Genomic DNA, 22,679 nt, shown 5'->3' on the forward strand with positions numbered 1-22,679 from the left:
ATACTGAATTAAATATGCATCATGGTATCGTGTAAGTTAAAACGATCATTATTCATATAATCAAAATCAAAGAACTAGTGATGTGAGACGTATCTGCTTCAATGGCATCACACTAATGACAGGATTTGAACATGATGATGGTGATTACAAATTATTAGAAACTTGCTGGGTATCCCTTGAAGTCCCTTTCATGCAAGTCACTCCACTCAAAGTCACACACAGCTATTTTCCATGTTGGCAATTGGCAGAACCGCCTCTATACACTTGAATCTCCAAAACTGGTCACAGATTAACCACTTTTTTTTTTAACATGAACATCCATGTAACCATGAAAATTTTAAGGTTCTTCATGGAACCATAGATGCCAATAAAGAAGCTTTATTTTTGAGAGTAGCACAAAAAAAAAAAGTTTAAAGCCCATTGTGGATGTTTCTCATATTTTCACTTTAGTCCTAGCCTGGGTTTCCCAATGCTGCCTTGCGAGCAGCGCGATTTTATTCACGCTGCTAGGCAGTCTGGATTCCATGGACCAGATTTTCGCCTCAGCGAGGGGACCAATCACGGAACGGGGAGGGAGCGGCAAGACGATGACGTCGTCTATGCAACACACCGAAGCAGTTTGTTTATACCTATGGATCCAACATGGCAGCAGACGTGAAGTTACCTTTTGGTGCAGCACAAACAGCAATAGTCGCTGAATGCCATCGTGTACACATAAATCTCTGACCCATCGTCTTCTTCCTTGTCTAATTTCTGTCGATCTACATACGTCATCTGGTATAATTGAAACGATTGGCTATGAGCTACGTACAGGCGCATTTGATAGACATTCGTAGCACCCAATAAACGGCTCAATAAATGGGCATTCGTAAACCAAGCCTCAAATACTAGAAAATGAACATGTGGTTCCCAGACCCACGTCTCAATGAGACTAGGTCTGTCTTTAGCCAGGTTACTTTAGTCCCTAAATTTGAGGAATTTTCTATGTATGTGAAAATGAACTTTAGTCATCCTAGATAAATTTCCCTTTTTTTTTCAACTCAAGTACAAATGTATTGTTTGGATTGGAATTGATTGTGTCACTTCATCAATAAGCACTATTGTTCTTATTTCATTTTAGACAAAGTATTATATTGCAGTTCCTTAAGTTTCAGCCCAACTGGTGCACTTCTCCATTTTACGTTCTTCTCAAAGCCTTTTTTTACTCTAATTTGGTGCTTGGCGTGTAAATTAATTTTGGATCCTGTGTGTTAGGATTACGTTTCAATCACATCAAATCAGTAATACAATCTGACAACATAATTTTTGCTGTTTAAGCTCAAATCACTCTAAAGAGATGTATTTTTTCAGCCTGGTTCAGCTTATGCGTAATTTGGTGAACACTAAAAATTGCTTATGCCTCAGTCGAAAAGGCGATTGACTGTTTTAACTAGATGGAAGTTAAAGAAGGCACTTGATGTCTAGAAATACATGTACATCACAAACTTTCATTATAAACAGATGGTAATTATAACCCAAAATGGTACATTTATGGGGCAGGGTATTAATCATTGAGTTTAAGTCTAAAAGCTGCACTTAAAAATTGTTCACACTGTTTCATACCCACAGTGCAGTACGTTTTGGACCATTTTTTTACCACTCCTGGAAACTGTCTCAACTCTCAGTGAATGATTAATGTCATCTGTCTGAACACAGATTTCCCCCTCACTGAACTTTGCAACTATTTCATGTTTTTAAACGTTTAGTCTCACACAACATTTTCTTCTCATTTTACAGCCCAAAAGAGCTGCGTTTTTTCCATCCGCCATAAAAGATGTTATCGTCTTATAGTCTGGGACTGCAGCTCTGATGTCTACATGTGTTCAATCACTGACTGATTCCACACTCAAAAGTGTTCACAATGTCACAGTTGAAATCCCCTTGTCTTGTGTGTTCAGCTCTCCACTCATTTGTTGTGTAACAGTGGCAAGAATCCTTCATTCGCGTCTCTGCGCGCTGTCAACAGAGTTTGGTGAACTTCCTCGCTCTGTTGGCAGAGGCCGACCTTTGAGACTGGGGGGGGGGGGGGCAAATCATTAGCAGACAATGCGCAAAGACACTGTGGTCAAGAGACAGAGAACAGGTTGCATGAGGATATTGGTCCGAATCTGTTTTATTTGGCCATGGTTAGTTATTTTAATGATTCCCTGTGTGCAGACCCTCGACACTTACTCTGAGCAAACAGGAAACACTTTTGTTGTGAAAGTTTGGCTAATTTGACTGTGAAGTTTTTTTTTTGACTTTTGCATGTTCCAAAGCAACCAAACAGCACACAGCGCTGAAGCTGAGGAAAACCACAGACAAAGCTTTTGTTTGTGCAGAAACTTCTTTCATCATGATTGATTTTGGCATCTGAAGCATCAAGCAAATTGGATAAATATGATGTTCCCTGTATTGCTGCTTTCGGCTCTGTTAAATCCACCCCTACGTAAGCAACACCTGACGGTTTTATTCTTGACGTACTCAGAAGCGGCTGCCAAAACCAATTTCTGCAATTCACTTTCAAGACCGCACAGTGCAAGATAAACGCCTCTGTTTTTTGGGACGGTGCGATTTAAAAAAGGCTTCTCTAAATTACACCCTGTGGTTTTCTTGAAGATAAAACTAATACATTTGAGCACGCTTTGAAAAGTCACTTTTCTGCTTATAAAAAGGGGGAGATTAGGCGTAGCTAGACAAAACAAAATTAGTTTGTTCTTCAAAACAGGGTGTCCAAGGGCTGTGCCCTTGCAGCGGTTTTTCAAAAAAGTAGTGTTTCAAAAAATCCTGATCCATCACCTTGTCATAAGGTGCTTTTCGTAAATAAAACCTATAATCCCAACCTTACATCTTGCGGCCTGGCATGCATTGTGCAAGACAGGCGTGTTTGCATGTGGTTTTGATGAGAAGGACCATGTTTGAGGAGCACTGCATTTACATGTTCTCATTTTTGTTTAATCAATCATATCTGTTAAGAACATTATCACCATTCAGAGAAATTGGACCATCGTGATTTCGTAGCTCGGTAGATTTCTTGCACTTGTTCTACAGGTCAATCGTGTATAATTGGGTTTACTTCCAGATTAATCAAACTTAAGGTCTTGGTTTCAGACAAAGCTTTATGAAACCAGAGTGATTAGCATTCAGACCTGCACATGCTTGTCTGAACCAAACAATGAGAACATTTAAATCCAAGATTTTTTTGCTCACGGAATTTCTTGGTTTACTGGGCCATTTTTGTGCCCACTCAGGGTTGCCACTTAGACAAATCCCTGACTGGATGCCAGAGCAACTGGCGTTTCTACTTCCTTTCATTAGATTTCAAAGAGAGAGGAAAAAACAGTCCATTTCATTGTTGAATGGTCAATGAACACTTTCCTGTATGGAGATATGGACTGTGTTTAAAGGCCTGATAGTCTTGATTAGTTAAATAAAAAAATCTCAAAGCTTGCACAGACCTCAAATGTCAGTGAGACTTTTAGACATCAACTTTTATACCTTGACATCTTAATGCAAGTTTACAAAGAAATTATGTTTTATGTTGTATCAAACCTGACTGATATAAAAATAACGTAACGTTCTTCTGTGGAACACAGGAATAATTGTTAATAAAGTACTGAATGCTTCTTTTGCTCCCTTGCTAATGCACTGGTTTAAGTTTTGGTCAACTCAATGATTACAAGATTATCAATAAACAATTAATCTAATTTTAGTTTTAAATTCTATGATAGGAGCTGTGTTTTCAGTTTGCGAAAGGGTGGAAAATGGCACAGTAATATTTTCTTTTTTATTAACTTATTAATTCACTTCCTTTGAAAGCAAGAAATGTGTATGCAATTGATATATTCCTTTAATACAAATATTTTTAATTATTTATCTGGTCTTTTTGTCTCCTTTAGGCATTGTCTCTGATCGTCCTTCCTTTCATCCCTGCATCCAACCTGTTTTTCCCTGTGGGCTTTGTTATTGCCGAAAGGGTCCTGTATGTGCCCAGCATGGGATTTTGTATTTTGGTGGCCCATGGATTCAAACTCCTGTCCCAAAGAGGGTAAAGGTCCTCTGAACAAATCCTTATACTTTATTCCTTTTGAGTGACTTGTTCAGAGACGAATTCTCTTGTTTTTGTGATGTTATCCAGAGGCCTAAAGAAAATGTCTTGGTTGCTCGTGGGATTTCTTCTCACAACACACGCCTTGAAGACCTTCAACAGAAACTGGGACTGGGAGTCTGAATACACGCTTTTTACATCTGCACTGAAAGTATGAACACATCCAAGGACACATTATTCATTTATAGATGCACATCTGGCCACAGACTCATACATATTATATTCTTGTATTTTGAGGCCATTACTTTGAATAAATCCAGCTCACTGCCTTATATCAAAGGACGAGTCCAGACGTTAACAAGAGTACAATGAAATGATGTCTAGAAAATATGATTTGTAATCTCAGCCTGGTATGCATGAAACATTTTAAAATTGCTTTCCTCCAGGTGAACAGAAACAATGCTAAACTCTGGAACAATGTCGGACATGCCTTGGAGAATCAGAACAGTTATGAGAGAGCGTTGAGATACTTTCTTCAGGCCACAAAAGTGCAACCAGGTAATTGACTCAACCAGGTAATGATTTTAAGGTTACCTAAGCATCTTCAAAGTAAACATGATCATTTCACTCGCGTAATTCTGCATGAAACAGAATATTCAATATGAAAAAAAATTTAATTCTTTCATTAATTACTCGTCCTCTTGTCATTCCAAACCTGAAAGACTTTCGTTCATCTTTGGAACACAAATGAAGATCTTTTTGGATGAAATCTGAGAGCTTTCTGTCCCTCCATAGAGGGATTTCAGACTTTAGACTTTTATTCACATAGAAACATTCATCAACTCACACATCAGTTATCAGTTTAACAGAAGCTCAAGCATGTTCGCTTGACCTCCAAGAACCAATGAGGTTCACACTCGTGTTATGCAGCACGTTTGAGCTTCCTCAAGAAACAATGAGGTTCATTCTCTTGTCACGCATCACGTTTGAGCTTCAGCAAGAACCAATGAGGTTAATTCTTGTGTGTTACGCAGCATGGTTGAGCTTCCTCAAGAACCAATGTGGTTCATTCTCGTGTTACACAGGTTGTTTCAGCTTCCGCAAGAGGTTTGTTCTTGCGTGTCAAGCAGGTTCAGTTGAGCTTCTGTTTATGTTCGTAAATCAATGTTTATATGTGAAAAAAATTCTAAATGAGATCTGTTCATCATATAAAGCAATCGAGTCTCTTCAGAAAATTTTGGACTAAACCACTCAATTCATATGGATTAGTTTTACGATCTCTTTATGAACTTTTTGAAGCGTCAAAGTTTCAGTTGTTTGCTGTCATTGGAGGGACAGAAAACTCTCAGATTTCATCAAAAAGATATTCATTTGTGTTCCGAAGATGAATGTAAGTCTTAAGGGTTTGGAACGACATGAGGGTGAGTAATTAATGACATCAGCAGAAAAGAAAGTCAATTTTTGAGGAAGAGCAAGTTGTTGCATTTTAATTTAAGATCATGAAAAAAACTTTTTAGGACAGAGGGGGGGGGGGGATAACATGCACCAATGAATCATCGACAGTAAGACCATTAAGAAAGTAAATGGTCAATTATATTTTCATGTAGACTTGAAGTTGTTTTTAAGGAGTCATTCTAGACAAAAGTGCTAATGATAAGTGACAGTTTGTCTTTGGGAAGGATTTTGCACCAAATTGTTTTCCACAGACACAAAATACTAAACAGACTTCAATTCATAATATTTCCAACAGTTCTTTCAAAAATGTTGGCAGAGGAAGTTAACATTGAGCCTATTTTAAACAAAACTCTCCATCGGATATATTGTTTTAGGGAGGTGTGGGAAATTCTGCCTTATTATGTATTATCTAAGTTAGGTTGCATTTTGGTAAGGACAATTTCAAATTGTGTATAAGCTAACAAGAAGCAGTTTATGTAGTATTTCATGGGACTGTATGAAAACATTGGCCTATAAAACTGCTTTCACACTTTATTGTCTTGAGAATATGTGGATTTAAGGATTTGATGTGAGAAGATGTGGATTTAGGTTTTGTATTGGCTCTGCTGTATCGTTCTCAGGCTACCTTTGAGAAAGTCAACCGTGGCTGCCAGAGTCATTAAACTATTGACTTTAATTGTTTAAGTTATGTTGGTTTATTGAGCTAACATGACTTCAGAGATCCACCACCCAAGATGTGTTTTTCCAAGATTACCTCTGTAAGCACATTAATGGATGAGGAAATCCTGGGCTGGCTATCTATACGTGTCAGTTTACTTTTCATAACAAAAATTCTGTACCGCTTCCGCGTGATCAGACGTTTCTCAGAAAATGCTGGTAGCATTATCAGTTTAACACATCGAAACCTACCAACGCTAAAGGTTAGCTCTGTGTTGTTCGAGGTTACGTGGGCCATATGGCTATAAAAGCTTGTAAAGGGAGAGCTTTCACAGGAGGTGCTTTTTCTCCTCCCAGTGTTTCCTGCCGATTTCTCGTCCCAAATGTGTATTAAACTGGTCAGCTGCCTGTAACTGTTATAATTTGTTGCACTCGAGCCATATAGTTCATGTTCCACTATGTACTCTGTCTTTGATGTTTAGTCTGTACTATTTTCTTGATTTATGACTTATATTAAACATTGTGTCCTCTTCTAAGATGACATTGGGGCCCACATGAATGTTGGGAGAACCTACAAGAACCTAAACAGGTCCAGAGAGGCAGAGGAGGCATATCTGATCGCAAAATCTCTTATGCCACAGGTATGAAATTCCCATATAAGGAAAGAAAGGAGAGATTTTGTTATATTTAGATAGTCAACAAACTTTAATATGAACGATAAAATACTTTTACTTTTCAATAATTTTAGCAATTCTGCTCAGTGGTACAGAAATGACCTATAAATTTGTATAAAATGTTGATTTAAAAAAATAAAATAACATGACCATGTTATTGGTTGACTGCCTAGCTATATCAAGCTAGATATATCGCCCAACCATAATAATCTTCTAAGTAGTCTTCTGTGTTTATTAGTAGTTTTCATTGCAGTTCAGAAATGACTTAGTCTTGTCACAAGAGAACCTGTTTCCTCCTTTCCTGGTTTCTTCTCCTACTGCAAGAAGTGATAAACTATCACTGCCTGAATGTTACAAAACCCAACAAGCTCATCTGTAATTTTGAAGATGATCATAATTTAAGGTAATTTTTGGCCTGTGAGTTATTGACTCACAGGGACTGTTAAAAGGTGTGATCTCAGTCCACCTTTCTCTCATTTCTACAAATAGAAGGCAAAAAAATGATGAATAACTAATAGTTTCTGGCTTTCACTCCATGTGTATTTGCATTCATCTATATGCCCATGTACTCCTAAATTTTATCAATGTTGAAAACGTTTGTGCTGCGAAATATTTTTGTTGAAACATAAATCTACTACTATTATACTATGTAATATTGATTTACATTAGTTTAAAAGTCTATGTGCCATCACATTGGATGATAACTTTAATTGTGACCGTCTCTGTGACCATCACTCAATTTGCCCAGGTTCGAGTGATACAATGTGTTTTACTCTATAGGACCTATTCAGTCTACTAAATGTAAACTAAATAACAGGCTAGTAGGTAAAAAGTAGGCTCTAGCTAGAACATAACAGCTGTACAAATGGATTTTTAAACGGCAATCCCATTTTTTATTATTATTAAAAAATAATAATACAGACAAGTAAAATGCGGGACATTGCTTACGTCTTGCAGTACAAGGGACAAAGCTCCCTATTTTGGGATTGTCCCGGTGGTTACCCTATTCCTGAATAAAGTTATGAATCTTACTGGAAAAAAAACCCTACTGACCCCAAACTTTTGAACACTGTACGCATTCAAAATGTACTGTGTTTTTGTACTAGGAAAATGGGCTGAACATATTGATGACTCATCCTGACCTGCACATATTTTTGTCCAATCAGATGCTCTATGGAAAGAGAATGCCCCTCAATATAATTTGCCCAGATTGTATTGTAGCAAATTATGGTTCATTGCTGTGATATACCTAAAGCATATTGGCTATTTAAAAATGCTCCATCCATGTCTTGACCAGTTTTCTTGAACCCGATCTTATGGCCTTTAACTTCACATGGGTCTAGTCTATATTTCATGTTGGAATGTAGAAAGAACATACTGGAATATATTATTGTTATACTTTGAGTCAAATGTATGTATATGTAAATGCTTACAACCTTGGCTGATCTTTCCAAAACACATTTGCAGATCATTCCAGGGAAGAAGTATGCAACCCGTGTGGCCCCCAACCATCTGAACGTCTACATTAACCTGGCTAACCTAATTCGGGCGAATGACTCTCGCCTGGAGGAAGCCGACCAACTCTATAGACAGGCCATCAGCATGAGACCGGACTTCAAGCAAGCCTACATCAGTCGGCAAGTCTCCGTTCATGCTGTGGGGGTCAAAAATGTGTTTGTAAATTTGCTAACTTACTGACAGGGCCAAATTAAACTGAATGTGTTGTAGTAGTGTTGTTTTTTAGCCCATGTGTACACTGGAGGATGTTCAAGAGATACGATCTTGTAAAAGAATTGAGCATTTGTGTCTTATGATTTCACACCCATCCTGGATTTTTTTTGTTATCCTTAAGAAAACATTTATCATAGATATGAGCTGATGTTGCATGCCATAGTAAAACAGTATCGGAGTTTGCTGTTTTTGTTACATTTTGCATAAAGTGAAAATGTAGTTAGCCTTCACACTTTGTGATTTCTCTCTACATGTCTCATCCTGTAAATGAAAAGTTCATCAGATAAGCTATTGAAAGTGGATTTACTGGAATGCCTTGGTTCTCACGAAATAACAAAGCTAACCCAAGAAAAAATAAAAACCTAAACCTTTGAATTACTCAAACTATTTGCTCAGAAAATATCGCTTAAAGAAACTGATCTTTCTTGTTGTACATGTGTATTAGATTTTCAGGTGTCCTGTGAGGTATTCCAAAAATGTCTTTTTGTTTCTCTCAAAACTCAGAGGGGAGCTTCTTCTAAAAATGAACAAGCCCAGTGAGGCGAAGGACGCCTACCTACGAGCACTGGAGCTGGACCATACCAATGCAGACCTCTGGTACAATCTGGCTATTGTCAATATCGAGATGAAGGACCCCTCAGAGGCTCTGAGAAACTTTAATCACGCGTTGGACCTGAATCCACGGCACAAACTGGCGCTATTCAACTCCGCACTTCTCATGCAAGAGTCAGGTGTGTGGGCCAAGGCCATTTAAACCAATGAAATTAGCTCTGTCCCATCACGTAGTGAGCTGCCTTCTAAGCTATTTTTTATTGATACGTTTCAGGACTTTGTGACTTTAAAAAAAATGTTTATTCTTTATATTTGTAAGCCGATAACCGATATATATTGGCCGATAAATCTATATCCAATTTTTTTTTATAATTTGAGAACCTGATTACGAAACAAAAGTCTCACCATTAAAAGCCATGTCCCAAGCACACAATTATAATATTCTCATTATAATTTTATGAAGCTTATATGACAGACTTGCGCTGCTCATATTTTTAAAAATGATTCCAATCATATTTCAAGAAATTCAAAACCATCATGATGAACAGCGCACATTTAAAGTGTCTTAGCTGAAATAAACCATAATTTATTACATAATTAATTTATGGGCTTTAATATATCGGCCAACTTTTATTATTGGGACGATAACATTAAAAATGGACATATATCAGCCGATACCAATATGGTGGCCAATATATCATGCATCCCTACATGCTATGACGCCTTTGAATTTGACTATGCATCTTTGGCTATGAGACCCACCTTTTGAAACAGCATTTGCGTCAGAATGTTTAGAAAGCTCTCTAGGTTCTGAAGAAATAAAGTTGCAAAATACAATCCTTAATTTTTTATTAATCGGACCTGAGCTTTAAAAAAAACATTGGGTCCATTACAAGAAACGTTAAGGTGCTCAATAATAATCTCTGTGAAAGCGACAGTTTCTGATTCACATGAGGTTAGACAAGCCAAGTTATTAGCCTATGGATTCTTTGAGTGCCACCTCAAGGGAAGGCAGCAACCTCTCACCTAATTTGGTCATGTTCTCATGCCTGAAAATGTTAGCGTTTGATCCAGCAGCTATAAGTTTAAATTGAATTTGACTCATTGACCCTAACTTTGAGTTTTATGCCATTTTTTCACTCTTAACTTTGAATAGCAGGAAAAGACTGATGGATTTGTGCAGTTCGAGCGAGGCATTAGTTTGTCATTTTTCGGAGATTAGCACACCTACGCTGCAGAAATGTAAATACGACGAATACAACGGCTCTATTTGCACATGGTTTTAGGCCTCTTGTTCAGACTCTTTAATTATGTGACTGAGGAAGCATGTTGCGATCAATTCACAGGCCTGCTTGACACAACTGTTATTCTTTCATTTGGTTTTGTAGTTATGCCCATCCATATTGGTTTTCAAATAAATTTGATTTAAATCTAAACCGCTTTCCACAGTTTGCCCACTTTTGCCCTACAGTAGTTATTTTGAACAGTCTTCATGGGGTAATAAAAAGCTGACCGACACTTCTTACCCTCATTCTGACCTTATTGTTGCAACATAGGATTGTGCACAAGGTAGATCTTGTAAAAAAACAGAGCCAAAATACCACAGATAGCAGTGTCAGGCTTTTTGGCATATTACTCCAAACAAAAAAAAGAAAGCTTTATAATTCGGACAGGACACTGATTTAATAAGACTTTATTAAAAATGATGACCATGTCATGACTTAATGCTTAAACCTAGTTAATGGGGTTTTACTTAATCTAAATAACCTATGTTTTGGATTAGCGATGTTTGAATATAATTTACTTTAGTTGCTCACAAGATTTGCAGAATCAGGGACATCTGGTAACATTACTCTCTTCCAAAAAAAATATGATTTTTTGGGTTGTTATATTACAAATTTTTTTTCTTCCATTTTAACTTATCACTTGATACCAGTAAATCGTCATGATACTCAATACCATTTATGATAACATGGCAAAACCCAATATGCTATTGAACACTCTTTAATGTAATTAAAACGTTAAAGGAAACCAAAAAAGAAACCTCCTTGCCCACATCACTTTCATTTTGTGGAAAAGTTTGTACATTCTGTTATGAATAACTTTCATAATGGAAAATCATATGGATTGAAACAACATGATTCAATTATGACAGAATCAGTTGTTTTTTTTACATCCACATAAGACAACATAAGTTACAATATTTTTAATAATTATAATTACCTTTACAATGATAAAGTTCTTAATTATAATAAAACATTTTCCCACCTGTTTACAGTCACTTAAGACTTATAATTTCTAATATATTTATAATTATAATTGCCTTTACAATGATTGTTATTTATAATTATATTTAATTTTGTCCCACCTTTTTACAGTCTCTTAAGACATGACTTATAATTTAAAATAAAATATTAATAATTAGTCATTCTTTTTAAAGATGCGATTATTATCATTATTATACTGATAATTTATTGCATTAAAAATGGTCACACTTTAGTTTAGGGTCCAATTCTCACCATTAACTAACTATTAACTATGACTTTTGCCTCAAACCCCTAATTACTGCTTTTTAGTTAGTATGGCTATTAAGTTTAGGTAGTGGGGTAGGATTAAGGGATGTAGAATAAGGTCATGCGGAATAAGGCATTAATATGTGCCTACTTAATAAAGTACTAATAAACAGGCAATATCCTAATAATATGCATGCTAATAAGCAACTAGTAATAAGCAACTAATAGGGAGAATTTAACCCTAAACTAAAGTGTAACTGGAAAAAGCAGAAAATCCACAATGCCAGGTTTATTTTATTTTATTTTGACATGACAGTACGGCTAATTACAGTTTGTTCCACCTAGTGGCATTTCGTTTCCCTGAGGTAGTTGGTACAGTACAGCCTCCTTTAGTTTATTAAGCACAAAACAGTAAAGAGAATTACATAGGTCATAACATTTTGCAGTGCTGATAAAAAAACAAAGGTATTTGGTCACAATCGGCTACAAAACTGAACAGCATCTCATGTTCTAAAAGTACAAAATAAAAAAATAAAACTTGTGCATTAGGAGTTTTACAATTTGCTCCACTTAAACTATATTAAAAACATTCAAAGCTTAAGCCTAACCCTCCTATACTTTATTTTCCACGTTCTGTTTCGTTTCGCACACAATAGAGTGCGCAAACCTTTCAAAGTATAGCCCTACTCCTTTGTCAGAGAGCGCAGAGACGCATTTGACCCATGCACACTAGAGGACTTGTTTTCAAGCACTCAAGTCATTTGCACATGCACTGTTGTTCTTCTGCTCTTTTTCCTCTTGTGGTGCACATGCCCCCCTTCTGGAGTGTGGATCGCCTGTGACTGACTGTATTCGTCGTCTGACTGTATGCACTGAACCGTGATGGTTCGGGGCGAATACCTGTACCATTACACCCCTAATATATATATATATATATATATATATATATATATGTATATGGGCCTAAAATGAACACTCTGCAAGTGCCAAATGCGGGTAAAAATCAGTGTTGGCGAGTAAATGAAACGTTATCAATCGCCAGCTGGCCGGTAGCATTAGTATGAATTATGAATGCATATTTCTGTGAATGTGAACAAATGTGAATAATGCTTGGGACCAGAGTTTTAGCTAGAAAAAAATGGTGCCGGTCATAGTGACCGGCAGAGGTTTCGTTTTACGGACTTTTTGATGATATGCCGGTCAAATATCGCCTCTTAATTAGTCAAGTTGAGGGAAACTGGAGGCAGTCTATGTAACTTAAAAAATTGCATAATCAGACCGTATAGAATGTAGCATGTTATTATTAGCTTAACTTTCAAATAGACCGGAACATGAACATGAACGTTTTTTACTATGGTTTCATACACATTCACTTTTTGAAACATTGAGGCACGGATGTACCTAATACAAATAAATAAAACATCTCAAGTTAACTAGCAGATCATTTCTTTAGTTCGCTATTAAATAAGAGATCTAGCGCTAAAATCTGTTGTTTTTGAAATCAAGCTAAGCGCTCGTGTCCGCTGCTATCAGTTGCATGGACGACGTGCTGCGCAGGTTGCACAATCTTCACTCGGACGCGCGTTTCAATCTATCGCCGTTGCGGAGACTCTCTATTCATTCCGGTGAAATCACAAAATAAAATGCACACAAACGTGTCCCTGCTTGATATAGACTGTAACCACTGGTGAACATAGGCTTAGGCTATTCAGTTTTGATGAGAGAGAAAAAAAGAAAAAAAAACTGTACGAGTGCGCGGATTAGAACCACTGGCTATAATGAGATGTTCCTGATTCACCATCGTCTGGCCTCTGGAAAAAAGCTTTTAAGGCTAGTCTTCCTGGGCCTGGCCATATTTTAAACGTCTAACTCAATCGTTGGTTGTTTAGGCCTATATTACAGCCGTTTTAGGCGTGCGCTTTATTTGAAATGCAGCATGCGATGTTGTTTCATAACTTTCAAACGGTAGAGCCTCTACCTTTATATTTATAACATAGCCAAAGATCGTTGTATTTTTGCTTTATACATTTTAGGCTTATTCTCAAATTCAGATTATGTTAGGGGGGCGGGATTATTAGGCAATTTTAATCGAACAATTTGACAGGAGAGATTTAATTTTGTCTGACATTTCATTTTTTTACCGGACAACGGAAACCCTGCTTGGGACAGTTGACAGGGCTGTGCTGCATTGCCACCAAAGTTTAAACCTTGCATTTGCTAACAGGTAGGATATATACAGATATTGAATAAAGTTCAAACTCATCAAACTCTTCACTGCATAAATTATAAATTAAATATGGATTAATTCTTATTAAAGCTACAAAAATCCAGTCATGAGCAGCGAATGATTTTTCTCTTTTTCTTTTGTTCTTTAATTATCCTTAATGACAGACAAAAGCGGGTTTGTTAGGCTGTTGTCACTTTAAGACCTTATGCAGATGACGTGGATCTGTTACACATTCTCTTTACGTTCATTTAAGACATTGAGCCTGCAAGGATACTCAACAAAAAGGGCATTTTGGCATAATTTTGTTGTTGTTTTCTTCCAACTATTTTGGTCTCAACTTGGTACTGAAATACTGGTACATTTGACATCCCTAGTTTCTTGTCCTTGACACTTTTTTTCCTCCACAATATAAGTAGCAAAACAGAAATCTACTTAAACTGTACTCTACTTTAGTTTAGCGATTAGACTGAATCCAAAATTAAATCCAACGGTTAATCTGTAACATTTGCACCAATCCTATGTCTGTCTTAATTTTCTTCTTTTTAGGTGAGGCAAAATTTCGTCCAGAGGCAAACCGTCGCTTTCTCACCTATGTGAAAGAGGAGCCGGATGATGCTAACGGCTACTTCAACCTGGGCATGCTGGCGATGGACGCTAACGAAAATGAAGAGGCCGAGCGCTGGATGCGGGACGCCATTCGACTGCAAGCCGGCTTCCGCAGTGCTTTGTTTAACTTGGCTCTGCTCTACTCTCAGTCACAACGTGAACTGGATGCTCTCCCAGTGCTTGACGAGCTGCTTCGGTACCACCCGGAGCACGTCAAAGGCCTGATCCTCAAGGGAGACATCCTTATGAACCACCGCAAGGATACACGTGGTGCAAAGGCTTGTTTCGAACGGATCTTAAACATGGACCCCAGCAACGTGCAGGCCAAGCACAACCTCTGCGTGGTGTACTTTGAAGAACGGGAGCTCCAGCGTGCCGAACGCTGTCTGGTAGAGACACTCGCTATGGCCCCACACGAAGAGTACATTCGACGGCACCTCGCCATTGTACGCAACAAAATGGCTGCCATGAGTGCCGCGGGGCAGCCGATTGTGCAGACAGAAGGCAGTGGTGTGGCAGACAAAGAGCAAGATCAACATCAACAGGACAAAAAGGAAGAGGAGGAGGAAGGGCGAGGAGTTGCTTCAGGAGCAGGGGAGGGGGCCAGGAAAGAGAAGAATTTGAGGAAATCCTCCCCCACTGAAGGCGTCAGTGGCCATGGCCACGGCCAATCAAAGAATTTGGATGCAGGCCAGCCTGACAAGAGGACTAACAGCAAATCCACAAAAGAGATTAAAGATATAGAAAAGAAAAGGGCGGCTGCCTTGAAGAGACTGGAGGAGATTGAACGCATATTAAGCAGCGATTAACCTTGTTTATCAACCACCACACTATTTTTATATTTAACTATTTAAAGCGCAAGAGACTCCTATGTTTTTCCTCCACAAATTGAGCCTTTGTTTATGCATGTCTTGTGGCGCTTTTGTTTGATTGTTTTCTTTTATATAAGGTGCGGTATACCTCCTTTTCCCACAGCTTTAATTATGTAAAGCTGTTTGGCTGAGAAAGGAAACCAGCTGTGCATTCACAACATGCACTGAAAAAACACAAAATTAGGTACTTTTTTAAAGAAACCCTGCAAAAAAAAAAAATCTTATTTTACCATATTGTTTATTTATGATGGTCTATATTTGAGTCACTGGATTAGTTTTTGTCACTTTTGTATATTGATTTAACTTACCACTGGCAAGTATTACTCAAAATCACAAATAAAATGTTGGTATATTAGCCAGCCCATTTTAAATCAGGGCCTCTGAGTGGCCTGTCACTTGGCTGTTGGGTTTTAAATCATTAAACCCCTCCCCTTCTTTGCATGACATCACCGATTTCCTCCAATTCTCAGCTGCTGTTTGTTGACGTGTCATTATTGTTGTTGTTATTTTAGTCTCGACGCTGAATGGTGTCAGTGTTTAATTAAATCCTTTGACATAATCTAATTCTGAATTAGGGTCACCTCCCTTCGCCAGCCCTCTTTTTGAAGGCTTTTGGGATTTTTCAATATGGCTTGCATTCTCTTTGGGCTATTACTGATTTCACAGATTGGTCATGCAGAGACAGACTTTTTATTTGGATATTTTGCTTTACTTTTTAACGTTTTCTGTTGCTTTTAGCTCTGTTTCTTGTTTTCCCCACAAAGATTAAGACATAACATTAAAATCAATCATTCAGCAGAAAAAGCTTAAAACCCTAAAGGATTAATTCCCCCCAAATTAAACTTGTCATCCTTTGCTTAACCTCATGTGATTTCAAACTTTTATAACTTACTTTCTTCTCTGCTACATAATTTTTTTTTATATACCTTCTAATGTTATAAATTATGCAAAAGCATCATATGACTTCTGAGCTGTGTAATAGCTTTGTTCGACTAACAAAAACAAATTTAATTATTTGGTTTAAATTTAAATAAATTATTCAATGAAAATCCCGACTTAAGCTCACCTAGGCAAATTCATAAGAGAATCTCATGTCAGATTGACGCATCATTTTGAATCTGATCTTTCCAATTTAGCATTCAATCTAGTTCTGTGAGTGATTTGTTTGATTCGCTGATCCAACGATACACTCAAAGCAGTTTACAGCTCACTGGAAGAGAAGATTTTCCATGAATTACAAAAATGTTGGTCTGTTCCTCATACAGTTATCATATGACTTCAAAAGACTTCACATATGGTGCATATGTAGTCATTGGACCATAAAAACTATAAGGTTACTTTTTTGAAACTCCAGTCTCCGTTCATTGCAATTACACTGACATGAACAAACAGTACAGTTCTTGAAAATGTTGTCTTTTTTATTCCACAGAATAAAGAAATTCATAAAGGTTAATTTATGAAAAAATTGATGACAGAATAGTCATTTTTGGGTGAACTGTATGGCGAACATCACTGTGTAGCCCAACATTTTTCGGGTTCTTAAAGAATGAATCATGATTTTAAAGCTAAGATTATACGCCACTGTGTTACTTCAGTATTTAATGTGCTGCAGATGAACTTCAAATAATAATAAATGTTGTGTTCAGTCAAGTTGGTCATATTGTGTCCTGTGGAGCTGAAACAACCATGCGCTCTCACTGGAATCCTGTCGTCTTTTTACTGTTTACTTTGAAGGCAGGCCCTGAAATATCTTCTATCTCCTTTGACCTTTTTGAAGATTTTCACAGGAAAAAAAAAGCTACCTGAGAGCTCACTGATTTGTCAAGGCAAGGCACATACGAAAATTCTGAGGTGTTATTTTGTTGCATTAAATAAAGGCACTTAAAGTAGCATAACTGTCGCCCTTATCCGATTAAGTAGTGGACTCATGTAGGCCTAGTTCACATTATTATCACCTGTTTTGCCATTTGAGATCAAATGGCAGAAGCATAAAACAAGCGAGAAACCTGATAACTACACCTGTTTGCTCTTTCTTTTGGCAACTTGTGCATCTAAATCTTTTATTTTATTTTATTGTAAGTTTGATAGTCTATAAGGACAGATTTACATGGTTGTATCATGTTAATTTTAAAATATTTAGTGTTAGGAGTTCACTTCTTTAAGAGGTTCATTTCCCACTAAATCATCTCACTCAACTCTCATTCAGCTGTATGTGATATGTCATATTTCAAGTTTCCCTCGGCTCAGCTTGAGTCCTAATGATGTTTTAGGACCTTTTCCTCATGTTTACTCATGCTGTCCTTTTACACCAAATCCCATTCCTTACATCTTGATTTATAGTACTTGCTTTTTTACTTGGACTAATGTTTTGACTTATGAGTGGTGGTGGGACCTATGGTTTTCCAATAAAAACAACTTACATCAGGAATGCCTCATAAATTCCACTTTTTATGCATTCTGGCAGCTGCAGACAAGTCAACGCAGAGTCCTGATCAATTTTTTCGATTTGCAAAATCCACACGGTCCAAAATGACTCCCCAACGCCTTTGACTCGTGTGCTACCCAAAGGCTGTAACTGTCATTTTACTTGTTGTGAAGGCCTCAGGTTTCAGCATTGAGCTTGTGTTGCAATAGTGCTTGCTGTAATGTGATATGTGTGCAATGAAGTGCGCTGCAAACAAGTGGTACTTTGTTGCATTTGTTGAACAATTTGGCATGATATTGATCTTGGTAATTAACAAATCTTTGTGTAACCCATTAACTCAAGCAGCCAGCTTTTTGTGGAAATAGGCTTATGCTAAGAGTGGAAGGCCCGTAACTAGGATTTGTTGAAAAACCGTGAGATCCGTCGCAAACGTAATTATGCACAGAATCTGGCAGGCAGAGACTAAACCACAGGAACTTGAGCTTTAAATCGTCTGCAGAGCTCCCAGTTTAAAAAAACAAGATTGTCATCACATTGACATTTGATCACACAAGATGTCTAATAAGATTATGCTTTTAGTCCATGTGAGAGCACAATTTATATTATTGGATTAAAGGCTCAATGACTCTTTTGTAGTGGAAATGCCTGATTACATTTTAAATGGCCATGTCTCTGGTTTGAGAATTCATGAACTGGACCATTCCCTAATGGAGGAGGAACGATCTCTGTTGGAGATGATAAACTATGGAAGATGGTCAGAATAAGTCCTTGATGAGTTTGTTATTGTTAAGCATTTGCAATTTTATAAAAATTTCACAGTGTTTATTGTAATTAACATGATTTATTTTAGCTCATTATTGCATGGGTCATAGGTTGACCTAATGTTGTGCACTTTTTAAAAAAAACTTTTCTTTAATATTAAAAGAATAGAAAATGTATCTGGTCACACTTTATATTAGGGTCCAATCCTCACTATTAACTATCTATTAACTACAACTTTTGCCCCAAACTCCTGATTACTGTTTATTACTAGTTAGTAAGGTAGTTGCTAAGTTTAGGTTTTGAGTAGGATTCAGGGACGTAGAATAGGGTCATGTAGAATAAGGCATTAATATGTACTAATAAACAGCCAATATCCTAATAATATGCATGCTAATAAGCAACTTTACTAGTGAGTATTGGACCCCAAACTAAAGTTTTACCAATGATCTATATATAAACAAACATATACACTTTACTAGCTAAACTACCAGTACCTTCAGAACTGCCTTAAATCTTCGTGGCATAGATTCAACAATGTGCTGAAAACATTCTTCAGAGAATATTGGTCCATATTGACATGATAGCATCACACAGTTGGTGCAGATGTCAGCTGCACATCCATGATGCAAATCTCCTGTTCCACTACATGCCAAAGGTGCTCTAGTGGATTGAGATCTGGTGAGGGTGGAGGTCATTAGAGTACAGTGAACTCACTGTCATGTTCAAGAAACCAGTTTAAGCTTTGTGGCATGCATGTTATCCTGCCGAAAGTAGCCATCAGAAGATGGGTAAACTGGTCATAAAGGATGGACATGGTCAGCAACAATACTCAGGTAGGCTGTGGTGTTTATATGCAAGTAAAATAATGCCAAATGTTTTTGAAACAAAAAGCCTGTTGAATTGCACTACTTGAAAAAAATATGCATTGCCTTAACCATGCTTGCATTTTAATGCATTGTATTTTTAGGACTTGCATTTTTTTTTTTGGCTCAAATTTGACATGATTGAATATTTAAGCTGTGAATATTTCAATTCAAAACATTTCAAACACATTTTCATTATTAAAAAAAGCAATAATCCATATTCACCCTTCATATTTCACTTCCAAAATATTCAAACGTTTTAAAAATACAACCTATAATACTCAACAGGCAATTTTCGGTCCATTTTATTTCGCTTTACAATTTCGCTTCCACAAATTCAGTGGTTCAAATTCGACGGTAAATTCAACATTGACATCCAGGAACTGCAGGAAAAGCAGTAGATTACCGATCATAATCTCCATCTGCTGTTAGTCCACCTCACCAGCAGGGGATCCAAGCTGTGTTGTTGACGAATACCATTTAGAGCAAGCCATTCATTCATAAAAACCAAGGGGGTCGCTGTGTCCATTTCTTTTATTGTCTATGATGAAAACTAATTTATAGAAATGTAAGTGTATTTGTTAACTTTATATCGCGGCGATTTGCTTCAGTACAAGGGTTTCCCTCAATACTTCTGGATTGCTGGAATATAGAGTGCCTAACGTAGCTTAATGGACTAATACAGTGATATAAAAAGCTTGCACCTTATTGAGAAGGCTGCAGGCTACTATATTGCTACAGACAAGCAGATGGACTCAGAATATGAACTTAACGCGCAAAGTTTCACGCAGCGTTTCCCTGTGATATAAGTTGCTCAGTGGCATAGTGGGTGGGACGTGTGTGTGTGTGTGTGTGTGTGTGTGTGTGTGTGTGTGTGTGTGTGTGTGTGTGTGTGTGTGTGTGTGTGTGTGTGTGTGTGTGTGTGTGTGTGTGTGTGTGTGTGTGTGCACAAAACTGTGGCGTCACATCTGGGCCAAAACGTTGTGTTTGATCACAACGCAAAGACTACAACCAACTGGCACATTTATTCTGCTTCTGTGTGCGAGGAAATAAGTCTCCATACTAGCAGGTGGCAGTAGTATGTAATTGAATTCAAATAGGGAAACTGGAAGAGCTAGGACTGCAGATAAAAAAAAAATCAACAAAAAAAAAATATTTAGAATCTGAAGACCTTCAGTTGACCTTCACCAAATAACCTTCACAATAGAACAAACTATCTAAAAAATGTATTAAACTCGACGGAGGAAATGTGGGAATTAGGTTAAACTTAAACAAGGAATGTGGTGTATAATTGTGTGATATGTATGATGAAACTTGGCTAGCAATTTCACCAAGCAAATACCAAGAAATAGGTTGCAGCAGTTTGTCTTTCGACTACCCTTGCAAAATCCGCGATGGGACAGAGCTCGAATAGCTTCAGCGTCAGCGACTTTTTATAGTACAAAATCGCTGTCAATCAAAAGGAGATGCAGTCTTTCGACAGACCCTCCAATCATCACGCAGAAGCCCGGAGTCCAGGACCGCCCACTCCTCCATTCACCCCAGAGAAGCTGAGTGTCGTGGGCGGGACATAATCGCAGCATTTATCCAATGACAGTCTAGTTTTGAAGCACTGAAAAAAACTGCTCAAAGCAGCCCCATTGAAGTCAATGGATGCTTGGCTTCAACAGGGAAATCCACTGTGACGCTCCGGGAATGAATGAGAAGAAAAATCGAGTCAGCCAACCTGCTATATGTAGCTGATTCTGAACGAACTCGTCTTCGAGATGAACTTGTTCAAATGCATTTTTAATCAATAAAATGTTATCACAATAGTACTTTGACAATTCATTTTTTGACATTATAGGGGAAGCCAAGCTTCCCTTGCAGTCTTAAAGAAATCCCCACTGATACACACCGTGCCGCAATGTTCAATAATTTAATGTACAATATAATTCACAAATTCAATAAGTCTGATTCGAAGAGGATCAGAAGGCTGACTAGACGAGAGGAGCTGGGGATGGAGGAGGGTAATTATCTCCTGAACAATGCAATAAAGCTCCTGCTAATACTGAATGGGTCTTATATATACAGGGATGTTGTGATAGCCATCGTAATGCACAATCGAGGTTGTCAAAGGAAACATTTTTTTGGAAAATAAAATGGGAATGAAAATACTTTTAGTGAAGCATATTGACAATGAATGGTTGGATCATGTCACTTGTCAATACAAGATTAGTTGTCTTTACAAAATGAAAGGCATTTTGTGAACATAGTTTGTCAGCTTGTCACCTTGTGGTAAAGAACCACCTACCCCAGGGGCATCAGCGTCCTAAAAGTTAGGAGTGATCCTGCACTTTTTTTTGCTCACAACACCAGTCTGACGACACAACCCATTTAGTCACAACTTGCTTTTATGTTTTACTTTTTATAATGTGATTATTGCAACTTGGTCGTTTTGTTCTATTTTCTTAATTTCTCACAAATGTCAGTTGAACAATGTAAGCCTATGAATCAGAGTTAAATTAAATACTTCACACATGTGTCAGCTTAAATGAGTCACTGCCTTTGTATTCAGAATAATTAGATATAGTTGAATAGCGTTTATTTCTCTCTCTTTTTCAAATAGGAAGTATACTGGCAAACATGGGTTTATCAGGCCCCCCAGGCACATAGTGTAATATTTAGATTCATTATGTTTAATCATTACATTTAGTTATTAAATTGTGTAGTTTAACAGATTTTTTCTAAGATCATTAAGAACTGTTTAAGTGTTTAAACTAATTTGTTTTTCCAAATTGAAGATATCAAATAAGTGAGAAAGAAACCAACATGTGAAATCAATGCATCATGGAAGTGAGATTAAGTTTTGTAACAGTGACTCTTTCCATATGGACAGTTTCCATATGTACACTTTTAATAAAGAAAAATGTGTCTTGAGTCTGATCTATGAGACCTAAATATATTTAATTTCTGTTAGCAATTAAATGTTTTTTACATAAGAGAGGTTGTTATTAAGAGGAAATACGTTTATATAATTTATATAGAAATACAGTACATTTGTTAACTTAAAAAATATCTTTGAACAAAGCAAGTCTGTATTCGTCTGCCGATAAGTTGTAAGCCACAGCTCTTTTAACGACAGATGCAATGCACCCAATTGTCCTGGAGTAACAGTTTTTCGATGTAAGCCATGGTAATGAGAGACACATAATCCAGTGCTTGATTATTTTCTCGTATCTCTTCAAAACATAGTTATTGTACAGGATTAGGGATAAATCAATGTTTGCTTTTCTT

At 37.2% G+C, this 22,679-nt stretch overlaps 1 protein-coding gene across 1 annotated transcript in view; it reads left to right on the top strand.

Moving 5' to 3' along the window:
- The window catches only part of tmtc3 (transmembrane O-mannosyltransferase targeting cadherins 3), a 36,274-nt gene extending 18,497 nt beyond the window's left edge, over window positions 1-17,777 (top strand). The window contains exons 8-14 of the mRNA XM_077210699.1: window positions 3,918-4,066; window positions 4,157-4,277; window positions 4,513-4,624; window positions 6,716-6,819; window positions 8,320-8,489; window positions 9,088-9,314; window positions 14,422-17,777. Of these exons, the coding sequence (XP_077066814.1) occupies window positions 3,918-4,066; window positions 4,157-4,277; window positions 4,513-4,624; window positions 6,716-6,819; window positions 8,320-8,489; window positions 9,088-9,314; window positions 14,422-15,290 (1,752 nt within the window). The 3' untranslated portion in view covers window positions 15,291-17,777. The remainder of the gene's footprint in view (window positions 1-3,917; window positions 4,067-4,156; window positions 4,278-4,512; window positions 4,625-6,715; window positions 6,820-8,319; window positions 8,490-9,087; window positions 9,315-14,421) is intronic.
- The last annotated feature ends 4,902 nt before the right edge of the window (window positions 17,778-22,679 follow it).

Source organism: Siphateles boraxobius, unplaced genomic scaffold, assembly GCF_051911475.1.
Source record: "Siphateles boraxobius isolate OS27281-9 unplaced genomic scaffold, OSU_SipBor_1 65, whole genome shotgun sequence".
Taxonomy (NCBI): Eukaryota; Metazoa; Chordata; class Actinopteri; order Cypriniformes; family Leuciscidae; genus Siphateles; species Siphateles boraxobius.